At 46.1% G+C, this 27,364-nt stretch overlaps 1 protein-coding gene across 1 annotated transcript; it reads right to left on the bottom strand.

Moving 5' to 3' along the window:
• Positions 1 to 484: 484 nt before the first annotated feature.
• Positions 485 to 27,364, bottom strand: RBM5 (RNA binding motif protein 5). Its single transcript, XM_036266195.1, has 25 exons — positions 27,243 to 27,364; positions 25,911 to 25,983; positions 24,131 to 24,296; positions 22,890 to 23,045; positions 17,857 to 17,926; positions 17,308 to 17,381; positions 14,769 to 14,852; positions 13,896 to 13,956; positions 13,381 to 13,446; positions 12,963 to 13,123; positions 11,886 to 11,983; positions 11,111 to 11,198; positions 10,856 to 10,933; positions 10,700 to 10,772; positions 9,980 to 10,065; positions 9,503 to 9,587; positions 9,200 to 9,291; positions 5,579 to 5,740; positions 4,898 to 5,047; positions 4,753 to 4,824; positions 3,996 to 4,175; positions 3,476 to 3,550; positions 2,178 to 2,275; positions 1,971 to 2,100; positions 485 to 1,115 (listed from the first exon to the last, which is right to left on the bottom strand). Exons 2-25 carry the CDS (start codon positions 25,925 to 25,927, stop codon positions 990 to 992), a joined length of 2,448 nt encoding a protein of 815 aa, XP_036122088.1. The 5' UTR covers positions 25,928 to 25,983; positions 27,243 to 27,364; the 3' UTR covers positions 485 to 989.

The following is a 27,364-nucleotide window of genomic DNA, read 5'->3' as shown; positions in this document are numbered from 1 at the left end:
GGGCTCCATGAAGAGTTTTAAAACATGTTAACAAACTCTTGAACTTAAGTCTGAACATGAGAACACTTTGTGAAGTATATGACTGTCCAACCACTATGCTGCACACCTGAAAGTATCACAAAACAATACTGAATGCTGCCCTGGCGGCGTGGCTCAGGTAGCTGGGGCGTCGTCCTGGGCACTGAAAGGCTTCGGGTTCGATTCACGTCAGGGAGCATGTCCCGGATGCAGGTTCAGCGCCTGGGCGGGGCGAGTACAGGAGACGGCTGATCATTATCTCTCTCTTAAACTGGTCTCTCTCTCTCCCCTCTCTCTCTAAATTAAAATAAAATATCGCTGTGAACTGTAACTGGAGTCGAACCCTGCACATGGAGGCAGGGAAAATGGCGTTCACCGCCGCCTGCAGTGACGCACGGAATCCCGAGGCCCGCCCGCCCAGACGTGCTCCACCCGTCCCCTCACCCAAGAACAGACACACAGACACTCATTTTTTAAGGTATTTCTTTTGTAAAGAAGCCAGATTTGGCAACTAGACTGAAAATCTTCCAAAATTCTGTACAAATGTTTAATATACAAATATACACAAGGCTTTTGCCAAGAAAAGACAGCACGACAACAAATGACAGAGGCGGCTTTGGTGTCCCACACCACCTGGGCATCTCCGCACCCCCGAGGAACGCGGGGGCTAATGGACCACGACGCAGCTACACATGGAACACACAGTACATTACATTATGTACACTGGTATAAAAGACCCACTGGCCCCTCAGCTCGCTCACAAGCCCTCCGGCAGGAAGGAAGGCCGTTCCCGACAACCTCGAGGAGGGAAGTCCTTCAAGGGGGAGAACCTTGCAGAATGATGGGCTTGCCCTAACAACGGTTAACAGCGCAAGGCATGCCCTTAGAGCCAGGTGGCAAGAGTGACCTCGGGCGACGGACCACTCCTGTGCCCTGTGGAGCTCCTCGTTCCTCTCTCGTTCTCTCCGAGTTCACTCCATCTCAGTGAAGCGGGCAAACATGGCCTTCCGGACAGCGTCTTTGTAGGAATCTGCACCCGACAGTCCATATGCGCTGCCCTTGGCTCCGAGGCCAGCTCCTTTTAGCCGGACTTGAGCCTGGGGGCACAAAGCTGCTGTCAGCAGTGGGCAGGAAGGCCATGGATCGCGCCCACTCCCCTCATCCAGCCTGCTCCCTACCCAGCAGGACCACCCACGAGGAACCAGAGAGAGGACGTTCTATCTGCGCACAGGGGTTTCTGCACTGGAGACCTGGGGCAGGTTTAAGGACTGACGGGATAAAATGGGCCAAGGAAGACAGGCAGAGAGCGCCACACTCCCTCCCCTACTGAGGAAGCATCCGGGCGCTGAAACTGGGGCCCCAAACACATCACTAAGCCCAGGGAAGGCCGAGCAGTTAGGGCCCAGACGGCAGCAGGACGGCCTGGCGCCAGCACAATTCCCCGCAAACACTGGAAGAGCCTGACTCCAAACGGTGCTGCAGGCAGAGGAAGCCAGTGCTGGCGGGTTCTTGTCTAGGCCAGTGGGTCGCAGCCTCTGATCCTGGGACTGTACCTCAATCTGAGCTCCAACCAACTAAAGGATTTCTTGTCATGGACAAAAATCCCACTGAATTAGAATTTGCTTTATACAAAATCACTTAGAAATTAACCTTTAAAAAACCCAGTGAAGGCTGCACAGGTCTGAGTTGGTGTTAAGTAAGGATTTGTTTATAACAAAGGACACAGAAATACACAGTCCTTAGGAGGAAATAGGTTTTACCCTATGATACCAAAAAAACAGAAAAATCAAGCAGGCTGCCGCACCGTTCCTCCCAACTGACACCCTAAAAGAGCTGAAGCCAGGGAGAGTCCAGGGAGCAGGACTCCCCATCGGTGGTGGTGGTGATGCGACCTAGGAGATGACCTTTTTGGGGCCAGGTAAGCTGCCCTCTGGAGCCCACCCCAAGCTCACCTCAATGGGGGCTGTGATGCCTTGGCACTTTCTTCCCAAACCTGAGCCTTCCCGCCAGCCCATGGCCTGCAGCATCTTGTTGCCAATGTTACTGTGGTCGATGCCATCTTTGGTGGGTTGCTCGTAATTCCTGCCAGCGGCAAACACAGAGTTACTTAAACAGTTCGAGCCCCAGCGCAGGAGGTGGAAAGTGCTCACAACACATACACGGTGCCCGCATCCAGTTGCTTCTTGCGCTTGGGCTCAGGCGGCTCAGGGATGCCATACTTCTCGCGTCTCTCGGCGGCTCGGTCTCGGTACTTCATCTACGCAGGAGAACAAACAAGCTAGACACTTGTCCTGTCTGCACCGCCTAATGCAGCAATGCTCCAGGACTCAAGCACTGTCTTAACTCGGAGCCTGGCCCTTTGAGTGGTCTGAGACCCAAATGCCCTGGCTTCCCGCACTGCCTTGAGCCATGTCTGAAATGGCAGGTGGGCAGCGCTAAGAACTGTGTGGAATCTGCAGCAGAATCACGTCTCCATCAAGCAGTTTTATCAATCTGCTACCACTCGTCAGCTCTCCGCACAGCCTGCCAAGGTCCTGGAGGAAGAGGAGGACCGAGCTGCTGCTTCCCCTGACCATCCGGGCAGGTCCATCTCCAGGGCCAGACAGAGCCCGTTTCCAGAGACCTGCTCAGCAGTCCCTGGGGGGCAGCCACCATAAATGCAGCGGAAAACACAGGGGAAAAAAAGCCCTCTCAAACCACCCCTGCCACAACTACAGACACCTCAGAATTACTTGGGGAGGGGAATTTCAAGTAATTTGCCCACTGGTTCGTATCTTTTCTTTTAATCCTCAGCCAAGGACATTTTTCCATTTTCTGTTCAGATAGAGTGGGAGGGAGAGAGAAGAGAGAGAGAGAGAGAAACATGGACGTGAAAGGGACACATCGAGTGGCTGCCTCCCGCACGACCCAACCAGAGCCGGGGACAAACTGCAACCGAGGTACGTGCCCTTAGCGGGAACCGAACCCGGGTCTCTCTGGACCGCAGGCCGATGCCCTAACCGCTGAGCCAAACGGGCCAGGGTGCCCACTGGTTCATTTCTAAACCACAGGCTTCTATTTGTAGTTAAAACCTTGTCCAGCTGTCCCTCAACCAGCATCATTGCACCAAATCCCTGCCATCGCTGGCCTCACAGGCTTTCTCCTGCCTTTATCCTGAGCTGGGCCAAAAAGATCCCTCTGCTCCTTCCTCAAATCCCTCACCAGCAAGTACTTGGCATTCAGAACTTGAGAGCAGTCTTCAGGGGGTCTTCTGTCTGTGCACCTTCATAAAGGGACAGTGCAGGGCTCACAAGGCACATACAGCCTGGGTCCAGTCTACATGAGCCACAGTGGCCGGGTGTTAAGTGTGTGACACCTCTTACCCTACCCCTGGGACCTGAAACTAAGTGCTACTCGCAAAAGCTAATGGCAGAAACCCCAAGATACTTGTTCTAGTGGCACTGGGCCCCTCATTCACCTCTCTCTCCCTCAGCTCCAAGGCCTCCAGCTCCTGCTCGCTCAGTCTGGATCGTCGGTAGATGTCCATGTTTTGCTGTGGGAGAGATTTAACAGCCACGGTAAGAACTCAGGCGATCCTAATTTGAAACATCATAATATTATCAGTATCTACTGTATTCTAAGAGTCAAAGCCCAGTTCAATAACCTGCAGCATGAAAACCAGCCGTGTGCATGTAGCTGCCATGCTCTGTCCACTCACACACACCCTGAGAGAGACGACAGGCAGCCCTCGTTTTACTGCACCTCAGGTGTTGTTTGTACAACAGAAGGCAAGACCCCCCCCCGCAGAAAGATGACAACTCGCTTTGTGGCAGTGGCATGGAATGGAACTGCAGTACCTGAGATCTGCCTGTGTCATCACAAACAGCCTTGAAGGCAATCATCAACACGAGTGTTCACTGCGCTGTCACTACTGTCAGGCACCCTGTCGCCTGGCTGCCTCCCTCCCCTGCCCGGCCCGCCCCGAAAAGCAAGGCCACCTTGTGCAGGTCTGACAGCTGCTGGTGCCTGACCAGGGCGTCTCTGTTTGGGAACTGGCGCCGGCACAGCAGGCAGGCCATCTTCTTCCAGTCGGCCAGTTTCTCTTCCTCACTCTCCAGTCTCTCCACCAGTTCCTCTTCATTGTCACTGTCACCACTGTACGCAGCAACCAGACCCCTCTGGGGACAAGAGGAGGGTGGGTCATTGGAAACATACAATAGGAAGACAGCTATAGCTACGTGTCTGGAGAAAGGAGCGCACAATCCCAGACATGAGAGACGTCCCACTGCTCTGTGCCATACTTTACAGTCAGTGACTCTTCCCCACTGCGTGGAGCAGTCAGGTCCTCCAGCGCTGGGCCTGACAGCCTTCCCGGGGCCACCCCACTGGGCCCACTGACTGTACAGAAAAACCCCAAATACACCGGATCAGAGAGAGCCCACACAGACCAGTATCTATCAAGTAACAAACGTTTGTCTTAATTTTCTCTATCCATGCTGTTGAAACTATTTATGAACGCAATAAAACTCAATGAGCCGAGCTTAGGATGTCAGGCCTCATTCCATGTCCCGCCTCACCTGCTCCCCCAGGGAACACAGCCTGAACCTGGAGTCTATGTGCAGAAGTTGCCCTGCACACCCGACAGTGACTGCACCCCGTTTTAAGAAGAAATCAAAATAGCCAAATACAGCTGAGATCCAGAGTGAGACACAAGCCACAGATACGGTCTTCAAAACACTGGCGGTGCTTCCTTACTTTGAGGGGGTTCTCCTCGTCTCCATTTCGCACCAGTTCGGGGATGAGCTGCTGCCTCTCGGCTAAAGCTCCCTGGAAGCAGAACAAGCCATGAGATCACGTCTGATGGAAGGTCCCACCACGCCCAGCATTCCCGCCGCGCTACCTTCTTCTCGAAGAGCGCGAAGCCAGCGTCCGCCGCGGCAGACTCTCTCCTTTCTTCTTCTCTCAAGGAATTGACAGGTTGGAAGCTGTTTTTAAAATTTTCCTTCTGCTTATTTAAACTCTTAGCCCAGCGTTCCATGTCTTTGGCGATCTAATGTCAAAACAACCACCAGGAAAAAACACTGAGGTAGAGACACTTCGAACACGTTTACCGAGCCTCCTGTGCCAGACAAGAAGCCGTGAGGGACCTTGAATCAGCCACAGGCTCTGTAACAGAGCTCCTTTTGCCCTTACTTCCAGCTACAAACATCTCCAGTCATTAAATGAATCCTGCTCAAAAGCCTGAGTCTTCTAGGATGTTCCCCTTAAATACAGAGGCAAACTGGCTGACGATGTACAGTAACACTAAGCCCTGGCGGGGTGGCTCAGTGGGTTAGAACGCTGCCCCGACACACCATGATTGCAGGTTCAGTCTCGTCAGGGCACACACAGGGGTCAATGAATGAATGCTTAAATAGGTGGAAAAACAAATCTATGTCCGCCCCCTCTCTAAAACTCAACAAATTAAATCAAACAAACAAAAGAATCCAAATAAAGCTGACATAAACACCACAACTAAAAGCAAAACAAAAAATTAAGGCCACTGCTGCAGACAGAACTCTGCCCTGGGTCGTGCTCTCACCTGCTGGGCTGTTTTGCTCTTGGGTTTCTCCTTCTTCTCCTTCCCCTCTTTGGCAGGAGGCAGGCCCGCCTGCTGGTGGGAGCTGGACTCTGCGGCCGGCACGTAGGTCTCCTTCTCTCCATCCCAGTACAGGTACTGCTGAGTTAAGGAATTGTAGTAGTACTAGAAAAAAACACAATTAATGCAGACTTCCTGCTATGTCAAACATTCACTTAAGGAATATTTTGTTAAAGAGGCACATCAAAGTTGTTTTGTCAAAAAAACTAAACGGACATAAAACATACTTCGGACAAGTAACACTTTCTGCCCAGAGGAGCTGCACACCTTGTGTGGGTGAGCATGATGACCAGCCAGCATGGGCGTGAAACTTCTTGGGCAAAAGTTAAATATGCTTTCTTCTCAAGAGTCTAGTTCCCATTAATTTAACCCCCGGGCCTTGAGGGCACCCAAAGAGCAAGTCTGACTCCTTCCCATAGACAGACCATTTATACAAACCATGTGGCCAGAACACGTTCCCCATGACAGCCAGTTAACAGCTATGATCAGGTTCGACCACAAACAAGTCTGGACACCGAGGCAACCAAACACCAGGCTGTAAAACAGCCCAGGCCTGGAGGAGGTGACAGGTGAAGGAACCTGATCTGAAGTCTGTGGGAAGACTTGCCCCAGCAGAGGTAGCACCTATCGCTCCTCTTTGTCCCCCAGTCTATCATTCTAAGTGCTCAACAGGGACCCAGGAAAGGCAGTCTGTTATGTCTCTTCCAGGGAAGGTGGGGTGGTTAAGACACAGGAGGGCCAACTTCTGCGTCCAGCAAGAACTGCCTGCAGAGGGCCAGACTCACAGAGACAAGTGGACGAAGCCTGCAGACTCGGCTGCTCAGGCAGGCCCGCAGCTTCTCATCTCTCAGAAACCATGTGCTCTCAATGCCAAGTTCCTGTTCATAGCTCTTATTTTATTATTCTACATATACAGCTCCTGATCATAAAGTTGTTTATAGTGTTAAAGTTCCTTTTCTTCTTTAAAAATCACATACACCACTCAAAATACAACACCACCCCACATATCTGCTCATTTCTACCTGCAAGAATACACAGAGATGCTAAGTAGAGGAGCCGGACACAAAGGTCATATCTGATTCCATTTATCTAAAATGTTGAGAGCAGACACAGAGCACAGTGGTTACTGGGGTGAGGGACTAGGGAGTGACTGCTCAATGGGCACAGAGCTTCATTTTGGGGTGATGAAAATGTCCTGGAGTCAGACGGTGGTGATAGTTGCACAACACTGTGAGTATACTGAAAATACTAAATTGTACACTCCAAATGGTAATTTTTTTTTCAATTGTTTATTTTTATTTTTTTTAATTAATTTATTTTTGTTATAGATGTTTCTCCTTCCCCCCCCACTGAGTCCACCCTCCTCTCAAATGGTAAATTTTGTTGTTGTTGTTGCTTTTTTTCATCCTCACCTGAGGACATTTTTCCATTTTTTGTACAGATAGAGTGGGAGGGAGAGAGAGGAAGAGAGAGAGAGAGAAACATCGACGTGAAAGGGACACATCGAGTGGCTGCCACCCGCACGACCAACCAGGGCCGGGGACAAACTGAAACCGAGGTACATGCCCTTAGCGGGAACCGAACCCGGGTCTCTCCGGACCGCAGGCTGACGCTCTAACCGCTGAGCCAAACCGGCCAGGGCTCAAATGGTAAATTTTATGTCACGTTAATTTTATCTGAAAAAAAAAAAAATATATATATATATATAGACATATATATATATGTCTATATATATATGGAAGGAAAAAACACAACTGAAAACTTCTATCTAGGTCTTTACAGAAAGGTTAAGAGCCACCATAAATTTTACTTGACAAAATCATTCATGATAACAGAAGTCAGAACAGCAGTTGAAGGAGGAGGGTCCAACCGGCAGGGACACAGGGCCTTGCACTGTACTGGGAAAGCTCTCGTCACAGGGCTGGTAGGTCTAGGAATGTACACGAATGTAAACATTCAAAGAACTGCCCAGTTCAGCTTTGTGCTTTTTTCTGTATATACATTATTATCTCAAAAACCATCTAACCCATCTATTAAAAACTTAAATCCCGCCCTGGTCGGTTTGGCTCAGCGGTTAGAGAGTCGGCCTGCGGTCCAGAGAGACCCGGGTTCGGTTCCTGCTAAGGGCACGTACCTCGGCTGCAGTTTGTCCCCGGCCCTGGTTGGGTCATGTGGGTGGAAACCACTCGATGTGTCCCTTTCACGTCGATGTCTCTCTCTCTCTCTCTCCCTCCCACTCTATCTGAACAAAAAATGGAAAAGTGTCCTCGGGCGAGGATAAAACAAAATAAAAAAAAACCAAATGTAAATCCCTGAGAACCTAGCCAGGCAGCTCAGGTGGTTAAGAGTGTCATCCTGATACACCAAGATTGCGGGTTTGATCCCTGGGTCAGGGCACATACAAGAATCAACCAATGTTGCTTTGGCTGGTGTGGCTCAGTTGGTTGGAGCACTGTCCCATGAAGCAAAAGGTGGTGGGTTCAATTCCCGGCATGGCCCATAACTAGGTTGTGTGTCCAATCCCTAGTTAGGGCATGTGTGGGAGGCAACCAAGGGTGTGTTTTTTTTCTTTCTCTCTCTACCCCCTTCCTCTCTCTGAAATCAATAAAAAATAAAATAAAATAAAACAAAAAAACATAAAACAGCCCTGGCTGGTGTGGTTCAGTTGGTTGAGTGATGTCCCATGCACTGAAAGGTCGCCGGTTTGATTCCTGGTCAAGGCACACACACCCAGGATGCTGGTTCAATTCCGAGTTGGGGTGCATACAGGAGGCAACCGATCAGTGTTTCTCTCTCACATTGAAGAGCTGCTTCCTGCACAGGCCCCGACTGGGAACTGAACTCACCACCTGAGCATGTGCCCTGACAGGGAATCAAACAGGCCACCCTGCCCTGGCCAGTTTGCCCAGCAGTTAGAGTGTTGGCATGCAGACTAGAGAGTCCCAGGTTCGGTCCCCTCTAAGGCAGCAGTTCTCAACCTGTGGGTCGCAACCCCTATGAGGGTCGAACAACCCTTTCACAGGGGTCATCTAAGACCATCGGAGAACACATATTTCCGATGGCGATTCGTAACAGTAGCAAAATTACAGTTATAAAGTAGCAATGAAAATAATTTTATGGTTGGGGGTCACCACAACATGAGGAACTGTATTAATGGGTCAAGGCATTAGGAAAGTTGAGAACTACTGTTCTAAGGGCATGTACCTCAGTTGTGGTTCATTCTCAGCCCTGGTTGGGGTCGTGCGGGTGGCAACTGGTCGGTGTGTGTGTCTCTCTCTCTCTCTCTTCCTCCCTCCCTCCCTCCCGCTCTATCTGAAGATAAATGCAAAAAAGTGTCCTCGGGTGAGGATAAAAAAACAAACAAAAAAACATGCCACCCTTTTGTATACAGGATGACACTCCAACCAACTGAGCCACACCAGCCAGGGCTTGATGGTTTTGAAGAAGTTAAAACTAATCTGGGTCACTTGCTCCTTTGCAGGGGCTATTTCATTTCATGCCTCATCAATAGACAAAGTGGAACTAAGATATTTCTAGTAGAATCGAGGAGCACAGTGCAGTTACCTGCGAGTTGGGGTCATAGTATAGCCCTGTTGTTGGATCATAGTAATATCCTGAAGATTCATCATACTGGTAAGTGGACGTGTCTGGCACCGCTGCAAAAGCAAAACCCAGCAATCAATCAGCAGCTACGAAATCAGCTGCATTCAAATTCTAGGCCACCGAGATAAAGCAGGCCTCAATGGTCCTCTTCTCTCACATCCCCAAGTGTCCCTCTGACACCCACGAAGGGAGAGGAACGCTTATTAAACAAAGGCAACAACTAGGACCTTCCAACTGTCAACAGCCCCATGAGGTTCGGCTTACCATATTTAGTACCAGGAACTACACCAGTGGGGGAAGCGGCAGGGGCCTGTGTACTTGTGCTAGTGCTAGGCTGTGCTTCCTCAGTCTGGAAAGAACAGCAGCTTCAATATAATTCAACTGTACAGCCTCGCAGGAGAACTCAGTCACTGCAATCACCCAGGAGGAAGGACTCCCCTGACACACACACTGTAGCAATGATCTAAGGCCATCCCTGAGCCAGACATATGCTACAACCTTCTCCCTAAAGGGTGTCAAGTCGAAGCACGCAGAAAGCATAAATACACCCAGTTTGGAATGTTACATTTAAAATATATACACAAAACTATTTTACTATCTAATACTTTGAGACAGAGAAATAAGGTTGGAGTATGCGTATTATTCAACGCTGGCTCATACAGCAAGAAAGGATAATACTTGTCCAGCAAAACAAAGTCTCCCCGAAAGTCACCAGTTCTGTATTTAGGACAACAGGATTACCGGAGAGCTGGGTGGATTGGCGGTTTGATTATACAGCTGGGGGCTCTGGGAGACTACAGCCGCGGAGGTGGTGGTCACCGCTGTGCCTGATGATACAAACACAGGGTTAGGAAGAGTCACGCACTGAACTACAAAGCGAGTACCTTCATCTGTAACGCCCAGTCTAGCCCTCTGTCCTCGCACATGTCAGTTCTTAATAAGCTAACTCCCACTAAATACCCTGGACCTATGACATCTTCATTTTTATAATCCTACTAGAATGAGACACACAAAGTTAAACATCCTGTTTGATAGCTAAAAAAAGGGAAATAATCCATATCTACTCTGGGGTTGAGAAAAGATTTAACTCTAAGGCTTTTATAATTCTGGAAGAAAAATTAAGCAAAGGTTTTTTATAGTGACCCTTCTGAGTGATGTCTGAGCACCAGACTCTAGGGACACTCTCTCTGTCACCAGACCCTACGTGGGCACTCATGATTCCCAAGAACACAGACATGGGCAACAGAGTTGAACTCCAAGAATGAACACTCATCACGACGTGGTCTCTAAGAGGTTGTGATCACAAATACTTCTAATCTTCCCCAGCCCCTCAGGCACATGATGACAACCCTGAATGTGTCCCCCAGTCCTGCAGGGAAATGGATTCGTAGCTTTGGGTCTTGCTAGAACATCTGGGCGCATCTCCTCAAACAAAAGAGAAAAGGGAGACGAAGTTTCTACCTGATGCAGATGACGCATCAGATTCCAACCCTCCAGGTTGTTGCTGATAAAACTGTTGGTAGTCCTGTGAGTACTGAAGAAAAGTCCACCGTTAAGGCTGCTATTCTCAGACATACTCTGGAGACGAGAAGCTGGGTGCTGGTCAAATCTACTTACCTGAGCATACTGGGCATAGCCATCTTGGCCTGGCTGGAGGTAACTGTAGTCAACATTGCCTCCTTCGCCACTCTGAGACTACGAAATGCCAAAAGAAGAAACACAGACAAATTTAGTGGACACCAAGAAAAGAAACTTAGGATGTATTCCCTAAAAACATCCCAGAGAGCTTCTAAGGCAAGCACCATGGGAGGTCACTTCTGTGAATGTGGGTGACACCCCCACACTACTCTGAGCAAAAAGCCTGCCTCTTACCTGGGTGGATGACCACTGAGCAGCAGCAATGGCTGTACTGGCCACAGAGAAGGCGCTCACCCGGTTACCATCTGGGAGGACCAGGTCTCTGAAACCACAAAGATCCAATCATGTGATTCCACTTCAGGATGCTCCCAGCCAGTCACCCCACAAGGAAGCACTTGACTCCAGCCTTTGTTGAGAGGTCTAAAATGCCAGCAAGGCACCTTTCACAGTGGGGAGGGGCCTCCACAGCTAAGAGTCACTGTAGTATCCTAAAGCAGCCTGCACAGCACATATTCTGACCCATCTGCCATGTCTGCCTTTGTCCTGCCCTGAAATTTTCTGGCAACTGGTGATCAAGGAGAGGAGGGACTAAACTCAGGAGACGACTCTGCCCTCCCAGCCTTGGCAACAAGGGAGGATAGTGTGTCAGTACAGAGAACACAGGCTTAGGGTACAGTTAGCAAAGCATCCCTGAGCAAGGGTGCATAGGCAGCAGTTAGAAATAAGGATGACGGCCCTGGCCGGTTTGGCTCAGTGGTTAGAGCGTTGGCCTGCGGTCCAGAGAGACCCGGGTTCGGTTCCCGCTAAGGGCACGTACCTCGGTTGCAGTTTGTCCCCGGCCCTGGTTGGGTTGTGTTGGGTGGCAACCACTCTATGTGTCCCTTTCACGTCGATGTTTCTCTCTCTCTCTCTCTCTCTCTCTCTCCCTCCCACTCTAGCTGAACAAAAAATGGAAAAATGTCCTCGGGTGAGGATAAAAAAAAGAAATAAGGATGACGAAGCTACTCACTTTCTGGCACTTTTTGCAAAGTCAACCCCGATAGTTTTGCCATCTATTTTCAAAGGAGGATGGAGACTCTGTAATATCTGAAGCAGCTGAGAAGCATCCTGAAAGAGAGCATCAAGAAAAACCATTTTGTCATCTAATTAAAATATCTCACCCTGCCACCCATCCCATTAAAAAAAAAGCTTCCTCGCCCTGGCCGGTTTGGCTCAGCGGTTAGAGCGTTGGCCTACGGTCCAGAGAGACCTGGGTTCAGTTCCCGCTAAGGGCATGTACCTCAGATGCAGTTTGACCCCGGCCCTGGTTGGGTCGTGTGGGTGGCAACCACTCGATGTGTCCCTTTCACATCGATGTTTCTCTCTCTCTCTCTCTCTCTCTCTCTCTCTCTTCCACTTTCTCCCTCCCACACTATCTGAACAAAAAATGAAAAAATGTCCTCTGGTGAGAAAAAAAAAAAGCTTTCTCTTAAAAAGTGAACAGCAACTCATTATTGTTTGCAGATATGAAACCTTGAGGAAAAATGTACCTCCCTTTCCACCAGGACAGGAAGGTACCCAGTATTATTACAGAGTAAATGCTAGGCCAATCTTCAGCAAAGCCCACAGGACTACACTGTGCCTCAAACGCCGGTTCCACCACCTGTCTACAGGCACACGCGTCAGCTTCACCACTTACTGAAGTCATCAGCCTGTGCCTGAACACTGCAGCAATTGTCACTATGTAGTCCTGAACTCCGGGCTCACAATTTAGTATCACAATTGGATGAACCACATTTGCCTTTTTTTTTTTTGTTAATACTCACTTGAGGATATTTTTCCATTGATTTTTAGAGAGAGAAGGGAGGGTAAGAGAGACACACACACATTGATGTGAGGGAGACACATCAGCTGGTTGCTCCCACATGACCCTGACTAGGACCTGGGGTTATCCTGCAACCTAGGTATATGCCCTTGATGGAATCAAACCTGAGACCCTTTGGTCTGCGGGCCGACGCTCTAACTGCTAAGCCAAACCGGCCAGGGCCCACACCTGCCTCTTAAAATCCAGTTTATTTTCAAAGGAAAAACTCCACGAGCCCCTCACCATTGCAGAAGACAGCTGTACAAATGCGAAGCCTCTGTTCTGCTGGGTCTGTCTGTCTTTTATGAGGCGGATGTTATTGACAGCTAAGGACGCGTAGGGAGACAGCGCTGTCATGATGGAGTCTACCACAGTGTGTGGAGCGATGTTTCGAAGTATGATTGCTGGGGGTAAATGAGATAAATCACATATATATGCATTCCCGCCACCAATGCTTTTCAAGTCAGGTTCAAGTACAAACAAACAAACAAATCCATTTGGGGAGGTTTCTAGTATACCTTTCATTTTGACATGGAGAAGATTCTAAAAACCAATCTTTTATAGGACAACCTGAAGCTGCTGCTGCTGCTTATTAAAAAGGATAAGAGAACAGAAAATTCAGCTTCTAATGTGAAGGCCAAGAGATTATACTTGAACTTACTATCACAGTAGTAATCCACAGACTGAACCGATTCTGTGGTTCCAGAGGGCACTTCCTGTTCAGAGTCTACAGAAGGGAAGGAGAGGGGGAGACTCAGTAACTGAAGACAAACAAACAATAAACCAGAACATTTTTAGTAAAGAAATATATTAAAACCCCTAAGCCTTAATTTTAAGTAAATGAAGTAATTTCCTTTTTAAACCACTTGTGGCTGTAAGAAAACCTCATGAATCTTGACATGATACATGTGAAATGCAAAAATTAGGCCAGTGGAGGACTGTACTAAAGAAAAGCAGATGCAGAATGCAAACCGGCAAGCAGACTTAACTTTGGGAAATAAAAGAACTCTCTGTACTCATAATCAACAGCAGCATCTACTGAACCTATGGTTAGAAAGTTTAAGGAAGATTTCCAGATTGCTTAAATGTCCTACAATCTATACTTTTCCTCAATTCACAGACAACCCAATTAGTTAGGTTTTAATTCATACTCCAAACAGTGGAATCCGGGCTTACCAAACTTGTCCGCTCCACATCGGAAGCATTTTAGTCTTTTCCTGAAATTGTTAAGGCAGCACTGGAAAAAAAAAAAAAAGTTTTACCTGTGATCGCCAGGCTTGCTAGGAACAATGTGGGTTAGAACAACAGGACCATGGGCAAGCCCCAGTAAGCAATATAAAAAAGCAGGAAGTAATGTCATGTATCCAAGGCAAAGGGGCATTAACCTAAACATTTACAATGCCTTGCTATGTTAACTCTTCTAAGAAAAACAAATCTTGGCATATTTTGCAGTGGAATTCCATTTTTATCAAGTAGGGGAAGTTTCAGTTCATTCAAAAACCTATACAGTAATAAGTCACTGGCAGAGTTCTTTCTTGTATCAGAAGAGCACGATGTAATCCACTCTATGTACACAAACAATGTGAACACAACACTGGACAAGGGCACAGGCAGAACGCAGTCTGAGCACTCAAATGTCAATGGCAACACCCAAGTTTGAAATGGTGGTGCACTGACTGGATCATGGTAGAACTTACTTAACTTGAGCAGGGTCACAAGGATTTTTGTTAATGTAATTAAGATACTGGTAAAAGTTGAGTGCTCTGGAATCTAAGAAACTGTAAAGTGAAACAAATCTAAAATCTTAATTACAACACTGGGCTAAGAACCTGGATCCTAATAAATAAATGAAATCTCTAGTGTTCTAGGGGATTCTGTCCTCCAATACGTACAAAGAAAGTTACAAAGCACAAAAATCACCCTGTGATTGGGTACTCCTGTTTCCTTGTTTGGATGGACACGGGACACACACACACACACACACACACACACACACACACACACACACACTGGAAGGAGTTCCGTCACACGTGAAGAACTCAGCCTTACCTTGTTACAAAGCCAATCTTCAAACTTAGGTCTGGGATTGCTATAATGCATTGCAATGAGCTTTCCTTGAATCACCAACTTTTTCTGTAAAAAAAGAAGTAATTAGTTATTCCCATTGTGGGAAACGTGTGTCCATTTTCCCAGGGCAGAGCACACTTCGGAAAAATCAGTGCTCTGGAATTAAATGGACAACATACGGGGAGGACCAACCACCGCCACCTATACTCTGCCCATCCAATCCTTCAGATAGGCAGTAAGAGAATGGGATGCGGAGTAAAGGTAAACGGAGTCAGGGAATGCTGAGAAAGCTGCCAAACACTAAACGCTGACATGCACCAGGCCGTGTCTCCAGCAGAGACAGAAGTCCTAACATTCAGCATTGACAGGCTGCCTGAGAGTGACAGTCTATTCCAAAAAGCAGAAAACACAACTCTCCCAATTCTGAGGTTTTTCTCCTACTTAAGCCCTTAGCATGGTGTCCTTGGGCGTCGCTTCACTTTTCCCCCAGTCCCCATCCTTATGCAAAGTGAAAGCCTTCACATTTCCCCTTTCCCCAAATTCCCGCTTCAGGATATGTCTTCTGGGAGACAAGGGGAGGGATATTCATTTTTAAAAGGGAATCTGGTTACAATTCTTTCTCAGGAGGGACTATTCTGAATGCCACAGACTCTCAAACAGCTAAATGAGATTTCTTTCTGCCGAATGCAACCATGTAATGTCCTAGGTGACAGATGTGATTTTCATGGAAATAGATGGTACTCTCTTCAAGATGAGTAACCAGGAGGCCAATGAAGTTTCTTCCGGGGGGGTAGGAAATATTCGTAAATGCTCATACACCACCTCATCCTTTAAGTCAACCGTGTGACTCAAGGGGACTTAATTTTAAAAGTTCAAAACTCCAAGCTGAATCAATCTAGCCAAGAGTACACCCAGCACTTGCCCCCAAAGAGTCTTCATTTAACGGGAGCACCTTTTCTTTATGTTTTTGTGGAGGGAGGAGGGGAAGGGAGTAGGGTGTTCTGACACTATCAGAACAGATCTAAGTAGCAGGTTAGATATCCAGATTTTTAAAAGGAGTCTAACCCTCTAAACATACATACTGTTGAGCAATTTGGTTCTTGAAAATCCTGGAAGAGCTAAGACATGCTGTGAATGTTGTCTCTGCAATACCTAAAGGCAAGACCGCATGTCTGGCCAAGAGGAAAAGAGCTGAAGGGCCATCCAATTCTTGTGTTGTACAGAAGCAAAAATAAAGCTGGGAGAGATGTCAACAGATCATCCCTCTAGAAGGGATGTGTGCTGGGGGAGACTCCAAACTACCACTGAGTCCCTAATCCTATTGGCCTTTTATTTCTGGAGTGAGTTTGAACTGTAATAAAGTATTACACATCAACATAGCTTTGTATACATTAAAATTGTGGAGATTTTTAAATGTTTTATAGGCTTTAATTTCTTAGGAGTTTTAAACTCCCAGGCAAGTCCTTTAGATACATCCATTGCATCAAAAGATGCTGCCACGTCAAGAAAACAGACTCACATGAAGCTTGTGCACCTTGTGGATTTACTAGGATGGTGTCCATGGTATGAAATGAATGAAGCTCTACTTTTATAAGAGCAGGTGTCACCTCTGGGCTAAGAAAATGCAGCTTAAAAATTGAACAAATCAATCAAAATTAGTGAGTCTTGTTATGAATGGCAATATATTAACAATCAAAGAATGTAATTCATATTTATGGGTGACAAATCATAAAATGCTGCAGAAAAGCAACAGGAGTTACGAAAACTTCCAAGAATGCACTTGGTTAAGGCATTCAATACTGTGCTTTGGAGTTCTGGCAAAAATGTTATTTATGTGCCAAACACTGAACATTATCTTGACACTTCAGTTAATGCTACGTCAAAGAACCTTCAATGGTTTGCTTTGAACAGACTATCACAGGCATTCTCAGGGAGATTAGAATGTTAATGCCACTCTAACTAGATTAGACAGCAGCAGGACACCAGCTCCCAGGCTAATCTCAGCAGACTTATTGTTCATAAATTCCACCAGGCCCTTCAACAGCCCTTGAAGGCCCACATGAGCAGTAATGCCTCCAGGAGGCTTGTGGGTCTCCAAGCAGAAGTAAGGAATTATTTATAAAATGCCTGCAGCAGACTTCTATTAAATTCTCTTCACTGTCAAAATCGAGAGTTGGGAGATTCTAAGATTACTCTCAATGGCATAATGAATAGGAACTTAGTCAGATAGGGGAACAGGAACACCAAGCTGTTTTGGTAATTAGCAGATGTTTTGGTAATTAGCAGATAAGTGTTCAGTGGTTAATGAAGCCCTGCCAGGTAGATATGTTTAAGGGCAGAGCAAATTCTGCAGTGCAGTCCTTGGTGCTTTATTTATTCTAGTTATATCAATTTTAATATATACAAAGCTTTTCTTTTTTTAAAGTCACTCCTTTGGAACAAACCACTCCTTCAACCTTTTTTTTAATTGTACAGACTTGTTCCATTTTCATGAATATCTAGACTTGGTGAGTGAAGCAACCTGATTGGCTTCCATCCAGCTGGTAGCATCTTGCAAGTGATAAAACTCCACGAAGGCGAAACCACGGCTTACACCTAGAGACAGCATTCAGATATAGACGGGATACTCGTGTTAGTCAGTTCCTTTATAACAGGTGAATCTCTCTCCCACTGCTTCAACACTGCGTGACAAAGCCAATTGGGAAGCAGCTTTACAAATGTGACTTGACTTGGGGATCTTCTTGATACTTTGCCATGGCAAGGAACCAAGCCGCCTGAGCTAAGTGCCACTCGATTTGATTCCACGCTTAAAAAGTAACCATGCAACCAACTACAAACAAGGAGTTTATAAATCACTACTTACCGAAGGAAAGAAAAGTCCCTAAAAACACAGTTTTTAAAAAGGTCCTCAGATGCTAACATCGTTTTCAAAGAGTCACATTCCTTAGCCATGGCAAACCTTTCATTCTGAATTCATGTGCTGGAAGACTGGGGGTATCAGGATGGTCTTTAGGGACTGAGGGGTGGGTGGGGAAGAGAACCAGAACAGTGGAACTAAGCAAGCTCTCACCTGTTTTCCTTTTCATCAGCCTCACGTCTGCAGGCTGAGGGCCTTCGAAGGACTCCATCATTTCTCGAATCTGCACAGGGTTTTACACGTTTATAGTTAAAGCTTCAGCCGCAAACTATTCCACACCAAAGAAAGTTTAAGGACTGGGGGCTGCATCAACTGCTTAATTTTCAAACTTCTATCACCCAAATGCATTCATTCTAAAAATGGAATAAAAGAAGGAATACTTCCCACAGGAATTAATGTATCAGTGCATCCTTAAAGACATTCATTTGCTGCCTGGGAATTCCCCTCAGGTAGGACTATTTATGTTATGACACACAGTCCTGCTCATGGTATCCTGTCCACCAAGCCTCCCTCCTTTAGTCTATCTCCACGCATTACCCTTTGTTCTAAAGGACCAAACAGAAACTGAGATTTAAAAGAGGCAGAGGACGTGTCATTGTCCTCTGATGTACATTATTAAGAATCAATAGCCAAAAAATGAGAAACTCCCCTTCAGATGGTTTCTGCTCAACATCTTTTTAAAAAAATATATTTTCTTGCCCGGCCCTTGTGGCTCAGTGGTTGGCACTGACCCATGCACCAAGAGGTCGCTGGTTCGATTCCCGGTCAGGGCACATGCCTAGGTTGTGGGCTGGATCCCCAGTGGGGGGCATGCAGGAGGCAGCTAATCAGTGTTGTCTCTCATTGATGTTTCTTTCTTTTCTTTTTTATATTTATTTTATTATTATTATTGTTTTTAATCCTCACCCCAGGACATTTTTTCATATTTTGTTCAGACAGAGTGGGAGGGGGAGAGAGAGAAACATTGAGATGAAAGGGACACATCGAGTGGTTGCCACCCGCACGACCCAACCAGGGCTGAGGACAAACTGCAACCGAGGTATGTGCCCTTAGTGGGACCCAAACCCAGGTCTCTCTGGTCCGCAGGCCGGCGCTCTAACCGCTGAGCCAAATCGGCCAGGGCTCTCATTGATGTTTCTATCTTTCTCTCCTCTCCCTCTCTCCCTAAAAAATCAATAAAGAAAAAAAATGTAATAAATAAAGTAAAACTTAAAAAAAAATTAAAAAATAGAAAAAAAAATATTTTCGTTATTGATTTTAGAGAGAGATAAAAACATCAATGAGATAGAACATCAACTGGCCGCCTCCTGCATGGCCCACAATGGGGATTGGGCCCACAACCTGGGCAGGTGCCCTGAGAATCGAACCAGCAACTTCTTGGTGCATGGGCCGATGCTTAACCACTGAGCCACACCAGCTGGGCTCTGCTGAACATCTTAAGAAAGAATGTTCTTCCATTTATTTTAATGATGAAAATTAACAAAGCTCATACATTATTAGGCTCTTAATACATCAAAATAAACATTAATTAGGCCTAGAAGATTTCTGGCTGGCAGGTTTCTTACTGATGTCAGACCAAGCCCTTATTGCAAAGGTAATGAATGATAAAAAAAAAAAAAAGAGACACATTAGTCTCTTTATTAATCACACCAGAAAGCAACACTCCCAGGAAAAAAAAAATAGGGCCAAATTTGTGAGATAGGGATTCTCAGTGGCCCCTCCTGTGCAAAGGCTGCAGGATTATAGAGTCAATCCTCATTCGCGAATGTGCCTACTCACTAAATCTAGAACTCCATGTCAACACTCGTAGTGTGTTCGTGCTCATCTGTGGGCATGTGCAGAGCAGTGAAGGGTCTGAACTGTCCAATGTACATGTTCCTCGCTGAGGTGACACTCTGCCTTGTCTCAGCTCTCACACTCTAAATAAGTGCCCTTTCAGTCTACTTAGTACCAAGTTGTCCCCATTTTTGTGCTTTTTGTTGATTTCACTGTTTTTTAAATGACTCTCCAAGTGTAGTGCTGAAGTACTGTCTAGTGCTCCTAAGCTCAAGAAGGCCATGATGTGCTTTTCAGGCATGACCTATAGTGGTATTGGCTATGAGTTCAATGCTACTAAATCAGTGATACACATTAAATAAGGCATCTCCAAACAAATGCATATAAAACAAGGTTGATGAAAATGTGACCAGAGGCTCACAAGAACCTAACTGTATTTTCCCTAGGAGCAGTGGTTTAGTATTTGCAGTGATTTTATAGACAACAACTACCACAAATAAGGAAAATGACTGTATTTATTTTTTTCACAGAGTATGAGAAGCACTACAATGAGCCAGACCTAACCATGTGATTCAAGTTCATGCTTAGTAACACAATAACTAAAGACCATTACTTTATAAGTAGTGATACAGTGAGGTGTGGCTCACTGGTTGAGCATGGAGAAATGTACCAAGGGGTTGCCAGTTTGATTCCCAGTCAGGGCACATGCCCAGGTTGTGGGCCTGATCCCCAGTGGGGGACATGCAAGAGGCGGCCAATCAGTGTTCTCTCTCATCGATATTTCTATCTCTTTCTCCCTCTCCCTTCCTCTCTCTCTAAAATCAATAAAGAAAAAATATTTTTATTTTTTGTTTTTAATTCTCACCCGAGGATATTTTTCCATTTTTTGTACAGACAGAGTGGGAGGGAGAGAGAGGAAGTGAGAGAGAGAGAGAAACATCGACGTGAAGGGACACATCGAGTGGCTGCCACCCGCACGACCAACCAGGGCCGGGGACAAACTGCAACCGAAGTACGTGCCCTTAGCGGGAACCGAACCCAGGTCTCTCCGGACCGCAGGCCGACGCTCTAACCGCTGAGCCAAACTGGCCAGGGCAAGAAAAAATATTTTTAAAAAGTAGTGATACAGCCCAGCCGAATGGCTCAGTGGATTGATCGTCATCACATGGACTGAGAGGTCCCTGTTTGATTCCCGGTCAGGGCACACGCCTGGGCTGCTGGCTCGATACCCCGTGGGGAGTGTGTGTGTGCAGGAGGCAGCTGATCAATGTCTCTCTCTCAAATCAATGTTTCTATCTTTCTCTCCCTTCCTCTCTCTAAAAAAATCAAAACATTATTTTTTAAAAAGTAGTGATATAGTAACAGATATGATGACATAATAACTAAAGATAGTTACTCTAAGAATTCACTTGTCAGTGGGAGGACAAACAATAATGAAAGTGATAAACTAAAGCTCAGGAGAAGATTCAATACTATACTTTAAAAATCTTTTAAAGATCCCAACAAGCAAATTTTCTATGACTGTTTCAACTCTACTGCACATGCTCACTGCTGCCACTACCTGAGCCCGGCTCTGCCTTCGCTATCTAACCACCACCTTTCCCTCCCATCATTCTAACCCGCACAGCTTTTGCTACCAGACAAAACCCCCAGTAACTTTCTTTTATACTTAGCTGGGCTTTCAAAGACTCCAGCACCTGGCCGCAACAGCACCTTCCCCGCCTTTGCCCTCAGCTGGTTGTGAGGCCTTGCCTAGATCCAGTATCTCTCTATTCCCAGGTCTACTCATGATGCCCTGCCTGGACAAGTAGTCCATCACACCACCCCACCCGTTCTCCAACAGACCAAATATTTCAAGAATCAGCGCAGCTAGTATCTCCCTGGACTGCGTCCTGACCCGCCACTAGTGAAGTAGCTTTCTGAGCCATCTGCAAAACCTCTCTCAACGGGACCTCTTCTAAAACGGATCCCGTTCTACTCCGCTTGGTCCTCATCTGCTGACCTGAACTACTCATCCATAAGTGTTTTCTGAAGCAGGACTCATGGCTCTGCATCACTGTGGCATCTCACATGGTACACAACAGGTGTGCAGTGGGTCACAATTATAATTAGCCACCACTAACTCCACCATCCCGTCTCGCTGTCACTTCCAGTGTTTAGAAGACCAAAGCTGTATGAACCCAGGACTTATCTTCAGTTTTGTCTAAAATTCACTAAACATTAGTCAGAATATTACTTTGAATACTCCAAGAGGATACTGGCACAAAGCTATGCATTTAGACCTTTCAAAAATATTTCAAGCCCTGGCTGGTTTGGCTCAGCGGTTGGAGCGTCGGCCTGCAGTCCAAGAGACCCGAGTTCGGTGCCTGCTAGGGGCATGTACCTCGGTTGCAGTTTGTCTCCGACCCTGGTTGGTCGTGTGGGTGGCAACCACTCGATGTGTCCCTTTCACGTCGATGTTTCTCTCTCTCTCCCCCCCCCACTCTATCTGAACAAAATTTCAAAAAATGTCCTCAAGTGAGGATTAAAAAAAAAAAAATTCAAAATCTCACATTCATTTCACCAAAAATATTGGCCGAGCAGTTTCCTGCATTCAAGGGTGGAAGCCTGTCCTCAGAGATCTCTGGTCTCATGGGGGAAAGGAGATGTGAGTGCTGACAGCCACAGTACAAGTGCTACACGAACGCCAGGAATACAGTGCTTGGGGAAGAGAAGGAAGAAATCCGGCCTGGCAGACCGGGGAAGGCTGCACAGGAAGTAGCCTTCGAGCAGAAAAGAGCACATGATGGTCAAGTCCAAAGTGGCCTGCAGGGAGGTAGGTGACAGATGTGCCTGGAAGGAATAGGTAAGAGCCAGAGATGCCACTGGAAACAGGCAGTACCCAAAGAAAACAAACAAAAACTAAAAAGAATAAAATAAAAAAGAGACCAGACAGTGCCCAGGACACACCAGGGCCCCAGTTGGCCAGTCTGAGGAGTGGAAAGTCAGGGAATAGCCTTCCTTTTTAACAGGCTTCTCAGGTGTTTCAAATGGATAACAGTACAATTTTCATCAAATCAAAGGGTGGCCAAATCATGGAAATAAGTGTTTTTACTGATACATGCTCACCAAACAAGTAACCAATTCAATAAAAATATACTGACTACCTTTTAAGGGATACTGAAGGAACAAGACTTGATCCCTGTATTAAGGAACTTCTGAAAACTCTACACTGAGTTTCAAGGCCTAAATATAAATGGTAATTTATATGAATGATTGAACCAAATTAAGAGAATTGTACCCTAAAGACAGACATGAATTTCACTAGCTGAGGTATTAACTTGAGATAAAGAATAACATAAGAGAATGGTAGAAGCTCAAAGTTCACTGTACCCATTAAACTGCTCATCAGAACAGTTATTTCCCCTTACATCGCTCTCCGTGATGGTGATGGGAAGGCCGCGCAGCATGATGGTCTTGCTCTCCCGCTCATCACTGATGTCATGCCTATAGTCATGCTCGCCATAGTCACCATCTGAATGGTAGCCATCTTCAGATCGATCACTGTTCCTTCTTTCACGTTCTCTCTGATTTATAATAAACAAAATCACAATTAAAATCATACTGGGTTTATATCCTTTGATACAAGCCCTCCACTCCTAGGAATTTATTATTGGGAACAGAGAGGATACAAGAACTTCATGACAATGTTCACTACAGTGTTTTCTAAAAGAGCAGACCCAAACCAAACTAAACAAACTTGCCAACAATTATTTAGTTCAGGAAGAATGGTTTAACAACTCACTGTACAGAATGCCAACACACAACGAAATTCCGTTACCTGTTACAATATGAAGATTATGTGTATGGAAAAAGAAAAAAGCCTGTGCAAAATCATATGGGCAGCACAACTATTTCTAAACAAAGCCATATATGTTAAGTGCTCAAAAGAGTGCCTGGTACATGGGGAGTCTTAAGTAAACCCTGGCCAACATTTCTTTCTTTTTTTTTTACCCCATTGACACCCTCCTCCCACCCCCCCACCCCCCCACCCCCGTCCCTGGCTTTGTTGTCCATGTCCACTGGTTATGCATACATGCATGTAAGTTCTGTGGTTTATCTCTTCCCTCCCCCAACACCCCCTCTTCTGAGGATTGTCAGTCTGCACCTTACTTCCACATCTCTGGGTCTATCCTATTCCTCAGACTGTTATGTTCATTATATTCCACAACTAAGTGAGATCATGTGGTATTTGTCTTTTTCTGCTTGGCTTGTTTCGCTTAGGATAATACTTTCCAGGTCCCTCCATGTCATCTCAAAGGATAAGAGATCTTTCTTTCTTACAGCTGCATAGTACTCCATTGTGTATATGTACCACAACTTTTTTATCCATTCGTCTACTGATGGACACTTGGGCTGTTTCCAGTTCTTAGCTATTGTAAATAGTGCTGCTATGAACATGGGGGTATGGCCAATATTTCTCTTACTATAAGACTACGTTAGTCTTTGAGGGTTATAGACAACTTAATGAATATCAGAATAATAGAGCGTTTGAATATAATATTCAAGAGAAAAGATTTCCACACTCCGTACACTTATTTTAAGACTCCCGGAGGTTTTATACATACAATTCATAATTCTGACAACTCCATAAACAGTTGCTGTCACTCACCTCTGGACTGTCATAGTCTCGGTAGTCATCGTATCTATCACCCCTCCTATCATCACTAGATCTTTTATAATCTGAGTCCCTCCGCCTGCTTCTGGATTCACGTTCATCCCGGTCATCTCTGTCTATGATGGAACCGTACCTTCCACTTCGCTCTGTTCTACTCACTCTGTGAAGGAAAATAATTTGCATTTACTCTAAAGTAAATCACATTTTGTACCTTTAGAAAACATGGGTGAACACACACCCCACCCCACAGATCAGTTTATAAGATATTGTATACAAATAGTTTTATGTATCCCTTAAAACTTATCACTAAATTCCAGTTCACCAAGACAATCACTGGGAAAACATCCACATCCCTAAATGCAAAGGTAATTTTTAGGAATTCATGCTACATCTGAAAATACAGATATCAAATGTTTGGGTTTAGTATTTCTGAGAAAGGGCCAGGATGTTCAAATTCATCCTGCATTTTCCCAAGCCTGAGGCCTACACATCACTCCATTCATCCCTATTTTCAATCTTAGTAATCAAATGTAGGAAGAAAGAAATCATTAGCATTTTACCCAGTTTCAAAGGAGAGTACATCCTGACTCATCCACTCTCAAGGGTATCACAATAGCCTGGATGAGTTAAATAAATCTTTTTTTCCTATCAGGCAGTTAACAAAGTAGTTCATTTGTTAGAAATAACCAGCACCGTAAGAGAACATTATTTCCTGTAATATCTAGTTGATTTTTGATAACTGGGAAGCACTGGAAAATCTAAAAACCAGAGACTTACACCCACTTGACCACAGATATACATAGTTCTTTCATAATTTACCAGGCTCATAAAACAACTGTATAAGGACAAGACAAAGGACAGATTTATAAGGGCCTCATTTAGAGTACACAAATGTAATAGAAAGAAATCAATAAAAAAAGCAGTCTAGGACTATTTCATGATGTGAGGTGTGGAGATGAGAGGCCCTAAAAAAGTAAATGTTAATTTAATAAGTTATTTGGAACCACAGACGTAGAATTAAAAGAATGACATCATGTGACATGAACATTTCCTGAGTCTCTTTGGGCCATCAATTTGATTCATCACCAGGACTGGCCTCAATACTAGAGAGGCAGGCAGCAGAATACGTAAAAATTGTGTGTTTAAATCAAATGGTTTGAGTGGACGAATTCAAAGATGACACAGCAGCCAAACGCTCTCACCTTAATTCTCCACTAATTTCTTTACCAGTTTTTTTTAATATGCAATCCATGGTCCAAAGCTTTCCAGTTCTATAAATCTGGATCATCTTGCTATGTAGAGAACAATAACAAGAATTGGCACTCACTGACCTCTTACTACTATAGCCAGGAACCATACAAAGTGCCAGAATGTATGATCTCCTGGCTTCTGTATAGGCTGTTATCCACATTGGGAACCTTCAGTGACCCACTCCACCCTGCATTCCTTTGCCTATTTCTTATTTACCCTTCAAGCTTCATCTTAGATAATACTTTCTGCAGGAAGCTTTCTGGCAGTTTCCAGGAAAAAAAAAAAATGCTTCCTATGTGTTCGAACAGCACCCTCAACTTCCTTTCTCACAGCATGGTTTACATAGTACTTTAATTATCTCACTCAACTGCGTGCTTGTGAGAGCAAGGATCACGAAAGTGTTCACAGCAATGCCTGGCATAGATAGACACGCAAATATTTGTTTGATAAGCAAACAATTTTAAAGAGATTATTCAGTCCCACTGAAATGTTGAGATCAAAGGCATGTACAGTAGTAACTTACCGTTTGTCTGAACCCATTGTCTTACTGAAGATCTAGCACACTGCTCCAAAAGGTTCAAATTTTGTGTTTTTTTCTAGGAGAAAAGAGACATCGGTTGCTGCAAGTCTGAAAGACCACTTAAGTCAATCCTTCTATAAGCTGGGCCACTACTGAGGTTGGAAATTTATCAAAGCCATAGAAGGGGAGGAGGGAAGCTGGGGACTAACTGTCAACATTAAAACCATGGTACCGTTTGTTAATGATGAGGAAAGCAGGAAAATGAAGCATGTTTTTAAATAGTAGATTCCATATTCAATAACAAACCCATAAAAGGATGCAATGGAAGATTCATTTCCTGCTCCTACTTTAGGATTACAAAGCAAAAAGGATAGAGCAGCAATCCGGGGTAGACGACCATTAAACCATTAATCAGTGTCTTTATTCATACAAGGACCAACATGAAATTTAAAATTTTCTGATGAAAATGTTAAACCCTTTGGAGGCCGGGATGCGTGAGCTGATTGAAACCTACTCCATTTATAACACAACGGCTGATCTAAAGCTACTTCGATCTGACAAGAGCAAACCTCGACACGACTTCATTCCTGAGTAACAATAACCACCACGTCCTGAGCCCGTCCCGACCCCGCAGCGCCCAGGCGGTGCTCAAACATCACACACAGAACGCGTCCGATGCCGGAGAGGGCCGAGACACTGTTCTACAGCAGGCACCCGACGAACATCCGCTGCATTCAAACACGGACGAGAACCATCGGGAGAAACAAGGCCCTGGGCAGAATCGCCGATGCCTCCCCTCGTCTCCTGGGCAGTGCCCAGACCCGCCGCCGTGGGGTGCCGCGGCCGAGATGGCGGCGCCAGCACCTGAGCGACCGACTTTCCCTAACTCCCTGCACACGCCCTCCCGCCCCTAAGAGGCTCCCAGCCCGCAGATCAGCCTTCACCGAACAGCCTTCCAGAGAGGGCGGATTCGGTGCAGCTGCGGGGCGGTGGTGGCTGGAGGCTGCCGGGGTTGCCGAAAAGCACCCAAGGGACAGCGACGTCTCCACGCTCGTTTGGGCTGGGGAACTGGAAGCGCGTCCCGGCAGGGGTACACTCAGAGCCCGAAAGAAGCGGGCCTTGCGGGGGGAGGGCTGGGCGGGAGGACACCCTCTGAAATCTGACAGCGCTGACGGCAAAGGGGGCGCGGGCCTCCAACGCCTCCGACAGTTTAGTCCGCTGAGCGATCCGGCCGGAGCTGTTCGGCCGCGGCCGGAGCGCGGCTGAAAGGGAAGCTCTACAAGGCCTGCCCCCACAGCAAGAACCGCTGTCGTCCCGGCCGGCCGCCGCACTTACTTTCAGGAAGGATCAAAGTTGAAGAAGTAGCGGTTTTGTGCCCCAGAACCTCCAACAGGGTACCGCCGCTCCACAAAATGGCGCCTCCGTCGACCGCCGTCTCCTACCCACAGTACCTCGCG

Source organism: Molossus molossus, unplaced genomic scaffold, assembly GCF_014108415.1.
Source record: "Molossus molossus isolate mMolMol1 unplaced genomic scaffold, mMolMol1.p scaffold_m16_p_18, whole genome shotgun sequence".
NCBI lineage: Eukaryota > Metazoa > Chordata > Mammalia > Chiroptera > Molossidae > Molossus > Molossus molossus.
The sequence above is the reverse complement of the archived record's forward strand: the minus strand, read 5'-3'. Positions and strand labels throughout refer to the sequence as shown.

Coding starts and splice junctions, on each gene's coding strand:
- RBM5 (XM_036266195.1), bottom strand. Junction 9,292..9,502: donor AGTTCCTGGTACTAAATATG/GTAAGCCGAACC, acceptor TTGCTTTTGCAG/CGGTGCCAGACACGTCCACT. Junction 5,741..9,199: donor ACTATGACCCCAACTCGCAG/GTAACTGCACTG, acceptor GTTTTTTTCTAG/TACTACTACAATTCCTTAAC.